Genomic DNA, 14,138 nt, shown 5'->3' with positions numbered 1-14,138 from the left:
CCTCCCCAGGGCTGACTTCCCTGCCCATCGGCCTCAGAGCCCCCCACATTCCCTGCTCGTCGGCTTCAGAGTGGTCCCCTCCATGCAAACAACAACTCCTCAAGTCTCCTTTTTATTCTGACAAAAAAGAACGGGTCCCCCTGTGGGGCAGGTAGCTGTCAGTGCTACCAGGACAGGGAGCCCTTGTACCTTCCCTCAGCCATGGAGTAGCCGTGGGTACCCCAGTCGCTAGGGAGCCGCCAGGGGCTGCCAGGGGACTGTCTGGGCTTAGTTTCACAAGGCCGGGGGGAAGCCAGGCTGAGGGGGGAGGGGCAGCAAGGTCAGGGCTCACAGCCTGCAGGAGGGGAGGGGTGGGGTACTGCGGGCTCCGTCCAGTTGGGGTGGGGAGGTGTAGTCCCACAGGGTCTCTGGACTGGCGGGTCACAGCTCGTTCTTGCAAGAACCTACAAGTGGACAGGGGAGCTGAGGTCAAAGGTTGTGGGGCACCCACGGCCCTCAGCTGGCCTCAGGCCCATGCTCTCCCCCCCACTCTCCAGTGCCCCCACCCGCCCTGCCCAGGGCACGTCTCGGGCACTCACAGGAACCCAGCTGCTCCTCCAGGAAGGAGATCTGCTCGCTCAGCGAGTCGATGCGTTCCAGCTGCTGGAAGGAGTGCGCCAGCAGGCTGCCGGGGTCAGGGAGCCCACTCTCCAGCGCCCGCGATGCCAGGCTGTGCAGCGGGGCCAGCACCAGCTGCAGCTTCTGCGGGGAGCCAGGGCTGCTGGGGAAGGGCTGCGGGGCTGCCCCCGCCCTCTGCTCCCCCACGACCTAAGGCAACCACGGTGGACAGGGCGGGTGTCCTGGGGGCCGGGGCTTCGCAGACGCCCAGGCCCAGCTCCCACCTGCGGGGCCCTGGACTTCCACTAGAGGGTGCTGCGCGCCAGGAAAAGGAGTCGGCTGGTCCACAAGCCGGGGAGAGTGGGGTAGGGGGCCTGGCTGGGGGGCTCAGGCACAGTTACATGGCGGGGACGAGAGAGGGTGTATAGCTGGACAGGTTAGGGATGACCTTGGCTTCGCCTGTCCTGGGGGTCCCAGGGGCTGACTGCCCCTGCCCAGTTCAGAACCCAGGCCAAGGGCCCCTGGCTGTCGGCAGCAGCAAGGAGGTCTGCACCCCCGTGACCCCCAGCATGCAGTGGCGGGGCCAGCCTGCCTGGGGGCCGGACCAAGTCCCCAGGGACAACAGGGCTGAGGGGTGAGGGGGCTGGGTCTCCCCTGATGCCCCCAAAACGGCCCCAGCACCCCTACCCCGGCCTCACCTGCTCCAGCACCTCCACCCTCGACCGCAGCCTCTGCACTTCCTGCCCCACCTCAGTGTCCACTCCTGGGGGAGACGCAGGCAGCAGTCAGATCGAGCCCCTCCCGACATCCAGCAGGGGCCAACTTGGAGTCCCCAAGACCCTTCCCAGCTTATACCGGCCTGGGACACAGCCACTGTCCCACCGCCGCCGCCACGCCCCCGCAGTGCCCCTGGGTGAGGGGTCCCGGGTGTCGGGGGGTCCGCGCCAACGCCCACTCTCGGTGCCGGGCTGCCGACGGCGCATTATTACTCACGGTACGAGTTTGAAGTGTCACAGCGCGTACCAAAAGTAATAATGGCCCGTCGCCAGCAGAGGTGCTGGGGCGATGGGGGCGCGGACAGGACCCCGGGCTTGGACACCCCCCACAGCCCTCCCCACCGTGCCCGCGAGGAACCCCACATCCTTCCTCCTCGAGGAGGACCCACCGCCTTCCAGCCGGAGGCCCGGACAGCACAGGGCTCAGTGCTGACGCCCACCCCACCCCCCCACCGCCACCACCAGGGCAGGCTACCCGCCGCCGTGCCCCCCCCCCGCCAGGCCCACCCCACCGCTCCCGTCCGCCCTGCGACCCCCTCCCTGCCCGCGGGAAGGCAGAGGGAGCGGCAAGCAGGTGCTTACCTGGAGTGGGGTCCGGGGCCACCCTGGGGGGCCCCTGCTCGGGCCGGCAGAGTGTCCCGTCTGCCAACGGGCTGTGACCCTCCCCAGACCGGCACCGGTAACTGCCTGCCGTGTTGACGCAGTGCTGGGGACAGCCACCCCCCTTCGTGCTGCACTCATCCACATCTGGAGGGGCCCAAGAAATGGGGTTCAGGCAGGGGCAAGGCCTGCAGGAGGGGGGTCCTCCCCATGAACAGCCCCCTCCTGGGAGTGCAGGTGGGTGCCCAGAGGACCCCACCCAGAGTGGGAAGAAACCGTACCTGCCTGGCAGGTGTCACCCTGCCATCCTGTGGGGCACTGGCATCGGCCGGGCTGAACACAGCTCCCTCCATTCTGGCACGGTGGCTGGCAAATGGCTGTAGGCAGTGGGGACAACTCAGTGGGACCTCCAGGGCCTCACTAGAGGAGTGGGTGCGGGGGGGGGGGGGGACAGTGCTGCAAAGGGACCCTCTGCCCAGGCTCTGGGGAGCAAGTCTCTGAGCATCGGGCCACCATTTTAACCATGCTAGGTGCTGCAGGCTGCGGGGGCAGGCAGCCTCCTGGGGTGTCCGAAAGCAGTGTCCTGGGGTATCTGAAGGCAGTGTCCCGGGGTCCTGGGGGGCAGTGTCCCAGGGTCCCTTGGGGGGCTGTGTCCTGGGGTCCCTGGGAGCAGTGTCCTGAGGTATCTGAAGGTAGTGTCCTGGGGTTCCCTGGGAGGCAGTGTCTGAAGGCAGTGTCCTGGGGGACAGTGTCCTGAGGTCCCTTGGGGGCCATGTCCTGGGGTCCCTGGGAGCAGTGTCCTGGGGTCCCCTAGGGGGCCATGTCCTGGGGTCCCTGGGAGCAGTGTCCTGGGGTTCCCTGGGGGGACAGTGTCCTGGGGGTCCCGTGAGGGGCAGTGTCTGAAGGCAGTGTCCTGGGGGACGGTGTCCTGGGGTCCCCTAGGGGGCTGTGTCCTGGGATCCCTGGGAGCAGTGTCCTGGGGTTCCCTTGGGGGCCATGTCCTGGGGTCCCTGGGAGCAATGTGCTGGGGTCCCTGTGGGCAGTGTCCTGGGGTCCCCTAGGAGGCCGTGTCCTGGGGTCCCTGGGAGCAGCGTCCTGGGGTTCCCTGGGGGGACAGTGTCCTGGGGTCCCGTGGGGGGCAGTGTCTGAAGGCAGTGTCCTGGGGTCCCCTAGGGGGCCGTGTCCTGGGGTCCCTGGGAGCAGTGTCCTGGGGTTCCCTGGGGGCACAGTGTCCTGGGGTCCCGTGGGGGGCAGTGTCTGAAGGCAGTGTCCTGGGGGACAGTGTCCTGGGGTCCCCTAGGGGGCTGTGTCCTGGGGTCCCTGGGAGCAGCATCCTGGGGTTCCCTGGGGGGACAGTGTCCTGGGGTCCCGTGGGGGACAGTGTCTGAAGGCAGTGTCCTGGGGTCCCCTAGGGGGCCATTCCTGGGGTCCCTGGGAGCAATGTGCTGGGGTCCCTGGGGGCAGTGTCCCGGGGCTGGCTGCCCTCACCTGCCGTACAGGTCCCTGGGGGCCGGCTGGTCCTCCTCCAGCCGGGACAGCAGGCGTAGCGGGGCCTGGCAGGGGCCGGCCCAGGGCTGCGGCGGTAGGCAGTCCTGTAGATGGTCCTGTGGGGCGGGCCACGGGCAGCTCAGCAGGGCCCGGCTCTCAGGGCGGGGGCCTTGGGGTGCCCTTGGTGGGGCCCCCAGGACCGTAGCCCCAGACAACCCAATGCAGTTCATCCCGCCTACCTGTCCTCTCTGTCCAGCCTGCTCGGCCTTCCCAGAGCAGACTGGAGCCCTCCCAGAGCCACCTTCCTGAGGTCTGCCCTCAGACACCCCACCCCAGGGTGGCCACGCAGTGAGTGGGAGGCGTCCTGGGAAGCTGGGGCACCTGTCTCGGCAGCCCTCGGGCCTGGTCCACCCTCACCTTAGGGGGGGTGGCACCCCACCAGGGAAGTAAGAACTTATGCAGAGATGCCCGGGGGATGGAGACGGGGCGCCTCTACATCAGAGGGGTACATGATAAGCAACCCCTCCAGAACCAGGTGGGGGAGAGTGGATGTGCCAGGCAACATCTGGGGACCTCGCCACCCCCTCCCCCAGCACAGCTGTCCTCTCAGGGAGCCAGCCCGTGCACCGACGTTTGAGGCTGTCAGGAGAATTGAGCTAAATTCACAGAATTCAAAGGGCCACCACTTCTGCAGCGCCAGCTTCCTGAGCAAGGCCTCTCCCTCCTCTGGGCCTCAGTTTTCCGTCCTGGGCTGAGAGATCTCTTTGGCCCCGGGGGCGGCACTTACCGGTAGGTGCTGCAGACTCGGTGCCCCTCGCAAGTAGTCAGGAAGGGCTGGTACACACGCTGCACGAAGGACTCGGAGACTGGGCCCCCGGGGACCCCCACAGCACACACCCTGCGCCTACAGGTGGGGGCGGGCCAGGGTTCATCAAGGGGGTCCTGGAGCCAGGACCCTCCCCACCCCTGGAACCCAATGTCCCCCCAGATCCAGGGAGCCCAGAACAGGGGGATGGGGCTTCCCAATGTTGCCCCGGGAAGGAGTCTCCGCAGGGGGTCCTGTGGCCCATTCCCCTCCCCCTGTGCCCCCCCACCCCAAGGCCCAGAGCCCCTCGCTTTGGCTCACCCGGGCCGGTAGACATGCTCCGTGCCACCCGCTGCCAGCACCAGAAACCATAGCAGGAGAAGTGCCCGGGAGCCCCCCATGGCCGGGCTCTGGGGGGGGCGGCCCCCTCCTCAGTCTGGATCGGAGCACAGAGTACATCCTGGGTAAGTCCATCGGCAGATCCCCCCTCCAGCCCGTGCTTTGCTCCGCAAAGCTTGCTCAGCCCCTCCACTAGGCCTCCCACCGTGACCTCCCCTGAGCGGGTGGCCCCGGCTCTCTCCCGCTCCCTGCTCAGGCGGACGCTGGTGCTTCCAAGAGCGGGTCCAGGGACCCGGGAGGACACAGCACCCAGAGCCCAGGAAGGAAGCAAGATGCGCAGTTCCAGACGGAGACCCCATGGACATCAGAAGGATGGAGGCATGTCCACTAATGGGCCCAGGAGACCATCTGGTCACCGCAGGGTCATGCATTGCTGGGCATGGACCCCACCCCGACCCTTCCAAATCTCATTTCCTCATCTGCAGCCTGGGGGAGTGACTGGGGACTCCATCGGGGATAGATGGCCGGCCAGCAGGAACTATTATGGGATGTGCACACCCTCAGCACGGGTCACTACACTGGCTTCCAGCGCGTCCAGGGCTGCGGCTCCACCACGTCTGGAGAGCCCACTTAGGGGGAGGGGTCCCAGAGCAGCGCCATCTTCCCCCTGGCTGTGGGGTGCGGGCTGGGAAGGCAGGCTGTGCATTCCTCAGAATGCAAGAACCTCCAGCCCAGAAGGAAAGGTCCATGACAAGGCTGTGCGCACCTGGGGTGAGGGACCTGCCCTGCCTCAGTTCTGTGCAGTCTGAGGGCAGCGGCATCAGAAGCTGTATCCACACTGGTAGGGCAGCTTGGGAGGGTCCTTCTTCAGCAGGGGAGGGGGCCGAGAGGGGAGGGCAGGGGGAGAGAAGGCAGGTAGGAGGTGCAGGGGGCAGCCGAGGTGTCATGGCCTGGTTGGGGTGGCGAAGAGCATCTCGGCAGAGCTTGTGGGCAGGGGCAGGGGCATGTCTCGGTCATCAGACTGACTTGGGGGGGTAGGTCCTTGGGAAAGGACACTGTTAGGGGCCACCCTGGCTGTCCAGGCAAGACTGGAAATGGAGAGGCAGGTAGGACTGCCTCAGGCACCCACCTGGCACCCCCAGGTGGACAGGGGGTGCCAGGGTCCCCTGTGCCTGGTCCCTCAGTCCCCTGGGGAAGGCTGATCTTCTGGAGACAAACGCCCTCCGCGGCAACCCCCACTCCCCGCCCCCCCGTAATTATTTAAAGCTGTTGAGAAAGGGAAACATGCTTTTTTAAAAAAAGGAGACTCAAATTTTCGAGAGTCATGCCTTTCCCCTAGGCGGGAGGAAGCCGATGGCGCCGCCGCCCGGTGCTGGGCTCGGCAAAATCTCATTTCCCTTTGGTTTTACAGCCGCCACTGGGGGGAAGGGGGGGAGGGGGATGTCGCCTGCAGGCTGATAAGCAATAACGTCCCTGTGGCCCTGGCCCTGCCCACCCCCTTCTCCCCCTACCCGGGGGGTCTGCAGGGGAGGGGGCCCGACTCCACACAGGGGCAAGGGTCCCGAACCACCCCTTCTCCCAAGAAGGGGTGCTTTGGTCGTGAGACCCCACCGGAGAAGGGGCGGAAATGCAGTGGCATACTGTGGGTGCTCCGTCTCCACCGCCCGCCCCTCCCGAGGCCCCCCACTCTAGTTCCCAGCACCATCACCTGGGGGGGGGGGGGCTGGTAGTGAAGGGACAGTGTGATGAGCACCCCCAAGCCTGACACACGCCGGGTCTCCAATACCCCGGGTGAGGTCCTGGGTGATCCGTAGGATCCGCAACAGAGCGTGAGGGTGAAGCTGTGCGCCCCCCACCCGCTTCCCAGGCAGTGCCCCCCGCGCGCAGCCTCGGCCCCGCGTCCCACCCCCCCCGTCACCAGCAGGGGGAGCCCTTGCCCAAGGCCCCTGGGCCCATTCTCCGGACCGAGCTGCAATATGGGGGTCCGGGCTGGGGGTCGTGGGGGTCCCCGTGCGACCTGGCCCCCGCCTCTGGAGGCCGGCGCTGCCAAACCGCGGGCACCTCTGGCCCGCTCACCTCTCGGGTGGCCGCGATCGCGCGACGTCGTCCCCGCGGCCACCCTCAGCTCCGCGGCCAGCGAGGCACCCCCCCGCAGGTCCCCCTCCCCCGGGGATTCTAGAGGTTCTGCCCCCGCCCCCAGCCCGAGCGGCGCGCAGGTCCCCACGCTCGTTGCGCCCCCGGCCCCGGCGCCCGCTCCCTCCGCACTCACCGCCGGATCCGGGGTGCGCACGCGCCGCCGCCGCCGCCACCGCGCCGTGGGGGCCCCGCGCCCCGCCCCGCCCCACCTGCCCGCCGCGCGAGCCCCGCCCCCCGTGGGGATGGGCTCCGACCCCCGCCCCGCCCCCATTGCGCCGATGTGGAAACTGAGTCCCCGGCGGCGGCTCGTGCTCCTGCAAGGCCCGGCCATGAGGCAGCGCGCAACGGTCCTGGACGCACAGTCCGGCCTCCGGGCGTCGTCGCGGCCCCTCCCTAGCCCCCCTGCGTTAATCCTCCGCATACCCCGAGGCCTGGCAGCTGCAGTAGGGCGCGTGGCCGCAGGGTCGCTGGGGCCGGTGGTGCCCGGCCCGATGCCAGGGACCGGTGTGGGGCGCCTATTCGGACGCGGGCCAAGGCCCCCTTGCTTGCTCTCAAGTCTTCACCCCCATTCCCCCCGCCATGGCCAAAGCTGACCTTGCTGACCCGTGTCTCCCAGAGGCCCACAGCAAGGACTCACCCGCAGCTAGCAGGGAGCACGGGCAGAGCTGGGTGGGAGCCCAAGGTGTGCCCCCAAAGCCTCCTTCTTAACCAGAGAATCCGGGGGGGTGTGAGGGGGTTGGGGGAAGGCAGGGCCACTGGGGGATCACACCCCGGCCCCTCTAACCGCCTATCAGGGCCAATCCTGAGCACTGGGCCATAGAATAGGGGGCCCCCAGGGAGCTGGTCCCCAACAGTGAGTGGCCCAACCTTAGCTGAGCTCACTGCCTGTGGCGTGCCCTTACCCTCTGGTCATCCCCCAGGGGGCTTCTGGCTGGGGATCTACCTCTTCTGGCCTCTTATCTTCTCACTTAGGAAGTGGGGTCTACACCCCACTCAGCAGGGGGCTGGGAGGGTGGCAGCTAGCGAGGCAGCGGGCATGACCCCCACACGGGATTACTGGGAGGCAGGGCCTGCGCACCCTGGCAGTTTTTGCCTTCGGCCCCAAGACCCCATGGCGCACCTGTGCGTGTGTGTGCCCACGTGTGTGTGCGCATGTGTGAGAGTGAGACCCAGACCCCCTCCTGCTACCCAGAGCCTCCTGGGCTTTCTGGGGTCTCACCTGGTGTGGAGGTCTCCATCATCCACCAGACATGGCGCCAACTGTCCTTCTGGGCACTGGGGGCTGCGGGTCAGAGAGAGGATGAGGGGTAGGGCCGCCGCAGGCCTCAGCCCGCAGACTCTACCCCATGCTGCCCGATGGCCCAAGCCGAGTCACTGCCCCCCATCTGCCCTGGAAGCAGGTACCAGCCACAGCTTGCAGCTCCGCTGCGAGCTGGCATGGCCTTCCCATCTGTAAAATGGGGCTCCCACCTCTCGGGCTGCTGCAGAGAATGGGAGATTCGGGGATAGCAGCAGCCTCTGCTTTCTCATCTGAGCCATGGGCCGTCTTTCCTGCAGGATGCCCTGGGGTGGGCATATGCCAGGTGGGGGAGGCCCCCCCTTAGCCTCCGCCATTCTTGGGGGGAGCTGTGGAGAGGGAGGACAATGGGCCCCTCTAGGGTTCCAGGTGAACCTGATAAAATCACCCATTTGGCTAGGCCTGCCCCCTCCCCCGAAATTATCCCTGAGCCCCCAAAGTCAGTAGGTGAGAGGTGGGGGCTGCTCGTCCTCTGTGTCAGTGCCCCCGACATGGGGCTTATCTGGGCTGCAGATTTGTCTTTGGGGGTACTCCTTAGGTTGACCTCCTCCCCGAACCTGCCTTGGGAGCCCTTGCCCATTGCTTGGGGAGAGCTAAGGAGACGCCCCCTGCCCTTGGGACACCCCGGGGCTCAGCAAAGGAGGATGGTGGGACATCATCTCCCCACAGAGGGCCCAGTTATGCACATTGTGCTGCCAACTTCCTGGGCACCTGCCTCTTGAGGCCTCTCCGGGACATAAGGGGGTGCCGAGCTTGGGGGTGGGGTATCGGGTGGGGTATCAGCCGCTGGGCAGCCAAGTGCTGGGGTCAGGACACCAAACACCCCCAACCCCACCCCACCCCCAGCTGGTGACCTAGCCAAGTGGTCCTGGTGGTCTCTTCTATGCCAGGGGGGTGGGGAGGGTGGCACCAAAATGGGGAGGCCGACGTGGCCCATGCAGGCACCACCAAGGCCAGGATGAAGCTCATGGGCAGCTCAGAGCCTCTCCCACCCGCCCAAGCATGTCCCTGCCATACCTGACACTGCCCAGGCCCTGGCTCGGCCATGCCTGCCGCCGCCATCTCTCGTGGCCAGGGTGGACCCTGCCCCTCACCAGGGCCTGGTTCCCGCTGGCCCGGCCTGCCTGCTCGAGGCTGCATCCCGGCTGCTCCAGCCAGCGGCTAGGGCAGGGGGTTCCTCCCGGGGCGAGGAAGGGCGGCTTTTTATGCTCCGTCCCGTGTAAATCGGGATTGGGATGGGCCCTTCCCGGCCGGACTTCCTGTGTGTGTTCTCCGCTGATAACAGGGATCCGTCAGCAGAACAAACAGGAGGCAGAGGGGCGGGTTGGGGGGCCGGTGAGGGAGGGGGTGGCTGGCAGCGCTCTGGGGTAGGGGGAGGTAGCTGTCCCCTGGGACTGCAGAGTTGCAATCTCAAATCAGCCAGAGCTAGGTTTGTGCTTAGCTGCAACTTAGCTGGTGATATTGGGTGACCTCCCCCATCCCATTTACAGTGTGTCGGGGGGACATGACACCCAGGCCCCCTCCCCGCCCCCCGCAGGACCCATAAAGTCGGTGGGACCTCAGGCTGCATTCGTGTAGCTCAATGGAAGGGGCTTCCCACATTTGGCCACAGGCCATTCTCCAGGGGACGCTGGGCTCTTCCCCCACACCTGCCTGCACCTCCAGATGGGTGAGGGCTCAAGATGTGAACCTCAAGGGGCTCCTGGCCCCAGGAAGGTTCCAGCCACAGCCAGAGCCTTGGCCAGTGGAGGACTTGGCAGGACCCCGCTGGAAGGGATTTGGGGATGGGCAGGGCAGACTGAGTGGTCTGAGCCCAGCTTGCTCTATAGGTCCCTGGGGCCCAGAGCAGACCAGCTGGGGTGGCAGGTGCCAAAGGTGGACAGACTTCGGCTCTGAGACACGGGCCTTTGCTAGGAATCTGAGCTGTTTCCCTGTGGACAGGGCTGTCCGGAGGGGCAATGAGCTCCCTGTCCTCGGGCGTGTGCAAGAGAAGGCCAAAAGACCCAAGCTGCCCTTCCCAGGGGTCCTCCAGGCTGATGGCACCCCCGGACCGGAAGACAAAGCATGTTCCAGGTCCCTCTTTCCCCCTCCCCCAGCCTCTTTCCTTTGCCTCCAGCAGCCAGAGGGGTGGGGAGGAAGAAGGAACAGGAGAGACTTTAGGTCCCAAAGAGGGTGCCACAAGGTCTGATCTCAGTTTCCCCATTTAGGTGGCAATGGGGTAGTTGCTATAAGGGTGGGCCTTGGGTGGCCCTCACACAGCAGGCGTGGGTGAGTGGTGCCTGGTCCCAGAGAGAGCACTTGTCCCAGACCACACCGCTGGCTGCTGGTGCCTGGAGCGAGGGCGGCTTTCCTTGGAGAGAAGCCTCACCGCAGGGTCCTCCCCTGCGCCCCTGCTGCCAAGGGCACCCTTCCCCACCATTCTTCCTGGCCCCGTACATCTCCGTGGGCCCCCACCTCCTTCCAGCCCCACCCGGCTGGACGTCTCAGGCCTCGAGGGTGGCTCGAACCTTGGAAGGTTCCCCGCTGGAATGCTGAGGCAAGGACGGAACTGTCCCCCCACCCCACCCTGCCGTGCTACCCACTTCCCTCCCCACCCCCATGGCTGTGCCAGGATCTATTGCCAATGCCCGGGTGAGGGCAGGGAGCCGGCAGGCCTGGGGCTCACGGCAGGTCCTGCCTCTTAGGCCCTGGGCCACTTCTCTCCCAGCCTCAATGTCCCCCTCTCCTCAGAAGGGACAATGGAGGTGACTGGGAGGTTTGGTTGGTTCACGGATACCCCTGGCACTCAGGCACTGCCATCTGAGCGAGGGCGCCAAGGGTGGGGGCTCAGGTGTGACCCCCACACCCCATCTCTTCCCAGCCAGCCCACTCAGGGGATCCAGCCCTCACCCCTCCTGGACACACCCTCGGCAGGGTCCCCCCTTGCCTAGCTTGACCCCCCTCACTCCCCTACCTGGGGACTTTGCAGTCAGGGGAGCAGGACGTCCTGCCAGGGGCTTTCAGCCAGGCCGCCCAGGTCACTCCTTCCCAGACTCCGGGCCCAGGATACACTTTTGTCCCCCAGGTGAGAAACCAGCAAAGGGCAGGGCACGTGGCATCCGCTCTGGACAGGTGGTGGGAGCAGGGCTGCCCAGGGAAGCCGTGGGCAGAGCTGGGAGGGGGCCAGATCCTGTAGGAGGGCCCCTTCTCTCAGCCCTTCTTTCCTCAATGAACACCCCAATTTCTAATGTCCCCAAACCGGGGACAGCGCCCCAGTCTTCAGACTGGTCCCTTGTCTGGGGAGGCACCAAGGGTTGGGAGTAGGTAATTAGCCAAATACCTGCCTTGGCTAATGGGTCACTCTGCCTCTGACCGGTGTGCGTGCTGGGGAACTTTCTGGAAATGATGCCACAGAGCCCAGAAGTAAATGGAAGGGTGGGGTTTCAAGTGTGGAAAGTGAGGAGCAGCCCTGCAAGGAGCCCCCCACGTAAACCTACCCCCAGCCCCTCCCTCCCGGGCCAAGACCAGAACCGAGCCCAAGGAGAAGAGTGGGCTCTGGGCCCCCGCCTTGTCCCCTAGCATATCCCCCTTGCAACCCAGCAGGTCCCCTCTGAAGCTGAGGTGGGCCAGGAACGGGTGCTGGCTGGCCACCTGCTTACACTGGTTCTGGTTGGGCTGGGTGTCCAGAGAAGGGCTAGGGGCCCTTTTTGCCTGGGCAGCCCATCCCCTGGGGCGGTGCTGCAGTGGGTGGAGCTTGGGGTCTGGGGGGACTCAGTGTGGGGCAGGCTGTGTACCCCCTCCCATCCTTAGGGCTGCACCCCCAGGAAGCTGTTGGGCACCTCAGCCTCTTCCCTCCTTGATAGCATCTGTTTAGGGTCATCCAACACATTCTGCCTGCAGTGAATCATTTTTTTAAAAGGGGGCAGTGGGGGCTCCTGCCCAGGCCTGCACCCCCACATCTGCGCCCCCTCTCCAGCTTCACTGCACAGACCAGCTCAGAGCTAGAGGCCAGGAGGGACTGGCTGGTGTTCTCCAGATGCTCCGCATGTCCGCCTGGGCTGCTCGGGGGCCTCAGAGCAGAGGCCACCCGGCTGGGCTTGGCCATCTGGGTCCAGCTTTGCCTCCAAGTTGCTCAGATCCCCCCTGCCGCCCCCCCACCATCCCTTGTCGCTGCAGGGCTGGATCCAGAGCGGCCCTTCCCGCCTGGGCTTGAATGGGGGGTGCGGGCAGTGAGGGAGGCTGCCTTACCTTCCTGGAGCACACTGGTCAGCGGCGGGGCGGGGTGGGGACTGCCAGAGCTTCCCAGTCCCACCAGGCCCTCCGGGGACCCTCCAGAGACCCTCACCTCTGAGTGTCTGGGCTCTGCGGCCCGGGGAGAGAGCGGGCCGAGTCCTCAGCAGAGACCAGAGTGGGCATCACAGGCAGCCGCGAGGCCGGGGGGCATGGGGCGTGCGCGCAGGGCTGCAGGAAGGAAAGACAAGAAGGCAGCGCAGGGGAGAGATGGGGCTTCCTGTTCACCCCCGCACTGGCCGCGGGGATGGGACGGTTCTGTCGGGCGGCGGGCCGAGCACTGCACCAAAGGATGCGCTGGGCCCAGTGGCCGTCCCTGGTGGGGCTGGGGGGAGGCGGCCGGGCACAGGTGCCTGTGGGCCAGGTGGCCTCTGTACACCTGAGTGGGCCCCATGCCCGGGGTGGGGTGGGGGAGAGGCTTACATGGTGATGTGCAGGGGTCCCAGAGGGCAGCGGGCCGGCCGGGGCCCTCCCCCTCCCTCCTTCCCTGTTTCCCTTCCTCCCTGTGTTCCCTCCCCCACACGCTGTTCCCAGATCCCTGCACTGTGTGTGTGGAAAGCACCCCATGCTGGGCCCTGTGGTCACCCCTGGCACCCAGCCCCCCACGGAACACCTTTATTCTGAGAATTTTCCATTTTCAGATGAAGGTCGGAGGAGGGGACTGGTGTCACATGTCCATAGTCACCGGCCGGGAAATGGGGGCAAAGGGACATGGAGCCCAGGGTGTCTGGCTGGCCCTTCTTCCTCCCGCTCCGTGGCCTCTGTCCCTCGGGGACACCCACTCGGCCACAGCCCCCTCCCTGGGGTCTGTCCCGCACTGCCCCAGCCAGGGCCGCACATTGGGGTCCTCAGCGAGCCCCCAGAGCTCTGTCCCCAGAACTTGCTGGAGTTGCCCCTTCCCTCCCCGCCCCTGTCCCCGCCTGTCTCGGGCACCACGGGCCAAGGCCCCTGTCTCCAGGCCTCGCAGCCTTGCCCACCCCTGCCAGCCTGCCCCCAGGACAGAGTCTGGCACCCGGGAGGAGCCGAAAAAGAAGGACCTTGTGGACACCCCCAGACGTACAGATGGAGGGCAGACTTCCATCATGGCAGATGTCCGCAGGGCAAGCCGCCCACCCCAGGACAGCACCTCGGCCAAGAGACAGCCCTGGGGGTGACCCTCTCTGACATCCAGCAGCCGGACATGGTTTTGCCCACTTGGGGTCTCAGATCAGTGGACTCCAGCTCCTTCTGCCCCGTGGGGGATTCTGTTTGGAAGACCCTCTGGGGCTGCGGCTGTTGGTCAGTCCTGCTGCAGGTGTGGGTTCAGGGGCGGCTGCTTGTCTCTGTCCCAGGCACATGCCCCCAGCCCCACTCCTGGGTGGGAGGTTGGCGGTCAGCGGGAGTGGCCCATGGCCGTGCAGTGCTGCCGCTGTGCCCCACACCCTCGCCAGCACTTCGTAGTGTTGCTGTTTTCATTTTAGCCTCCCTTGTGGAGTCCCCGCATCATCATCGTCATTATTATTATTATTATTATTATGGTTTTTATAAAGGGAATTTATTAAGTTACAAATTTGAATTTCTAAGGCCGTTAGAATGTTCAAACTAAGGCATCCAGAGAAAGATTCTTTGACTCAAGAAAGGCTGGTCTGGGAGGGCACATGGCTGGCGTCTGCTGCTCCCTTAGCTTCTGGTTTCAAACAGCTTCCCGGGGACATTTTCTTTCTTCAGCTCTTTCCACATGATTCCCTCTTTTAAAATTTTTTTTATTAACTTTTGAATTTTTTTAAAAAATACAACAACAGACAAACACAAACGTTCTTCACGTATGATCATTCCATTCTACCTATATAAT

The 14,138-nt window shown here is 65.6% G+C and overlaps 1 protein-coding gene across 7 annotated transcripts; it reads right to left on the bottom strand.

The window, feature by feature from the left end:
- Window positions 1-99: 99 nt before the first annotated feature.
- Window positions 100-12,451, bottom strand: EGFL7 (EGF like domain multiple 7). Of its 7 annotated transcripts, none has more exons than XM_077148835.1 (10): window positions 12,266-12,301; window positions 7,961-8,023; window positions 4,588-4,702; window positions 4,249-4,365; window positions 3,462-3,577; window positions 2,255-2,350; window positions 1,956-2,120; window positions 1,296-1,360; window positions 579-741; window positions 100-443 (listed from the first exon to the last, which is right to left on the bottom strand). In XM_077148835.1, exons 3-10 carry the CDS (start codon window positions 4,665-4,667, stop codon window positions 421-423), a joined length of 825 nt encoding a protein of 274 aa, XP_077004950.1. In that variant the 5' UTR covers window positions 4,668-4,702; window positions 7,961-8,023; window positions 12,266-12,301; the 3' UTR covers window positions 100-420. The 7 variants fall into 7 exon arrangements, with proteins under 7 accessions (XP_077004950.1, XP_077004947.1, XP_077004949.1 ...); XM_077148832.1 differs by lacking the exon at window positions 12,266-12,301 and adding an exon at window positions 9,056-9,122; XM_077148834.1 differs by lacking the exon at window positions 12,266-12,301 and adding an exon at window positions 8,212-9,048.
- Window positions 12,452-14,138: the final 1,687 nt, after the last annotated feature.

The sequence above is a fragment of the Tamandua tetradactyla genome, chromosome 2, assembly GCF_023851605.1.
Source record: "Tamandua tetradactyla isolate mTamTet1 chromosome 2, mTamTet1.pri, whole genome shotgun sequence".
Classification (NCBI taxonomy): domain Eukaryota; kingdom Metazoa; phylum Chordata; class Mammalia; order Pilosa; family Myrmecophagidae; genus Tamandua; species Tamandua tetradactyla.
The sequence above is the reverse complement of the archived record's forward strand: the minus strand, read 5'-3'. Positions and strand labels throughout refer to the sequence as shown.

Bases quoted from the DNA above. Each gene is read 5' to 3' on its own strand.
- EGFL7 (XM_077148831.1), bottom strand. From the start codon at position 12,433: ATGCCCACTCTGGTCTCTGCTGAGGACTCGGCCCGCTCTCTCCCCGGG. The intron at 8,024-12,362 runs GTGAGGGTCTCT...TCTGACCCGCAG, and splicing joins CAGAGCCCAGACACTCAGAG to CCCCCAGTGCCCAGAAGGAC. The intron at 3,578-4,248 runs GTAAGTGCCGCC...CCCGCCCCACAG, and splicing joins CGAGTCTGCAGCACCTACCG to GACCATCTACAGGACTGCCT.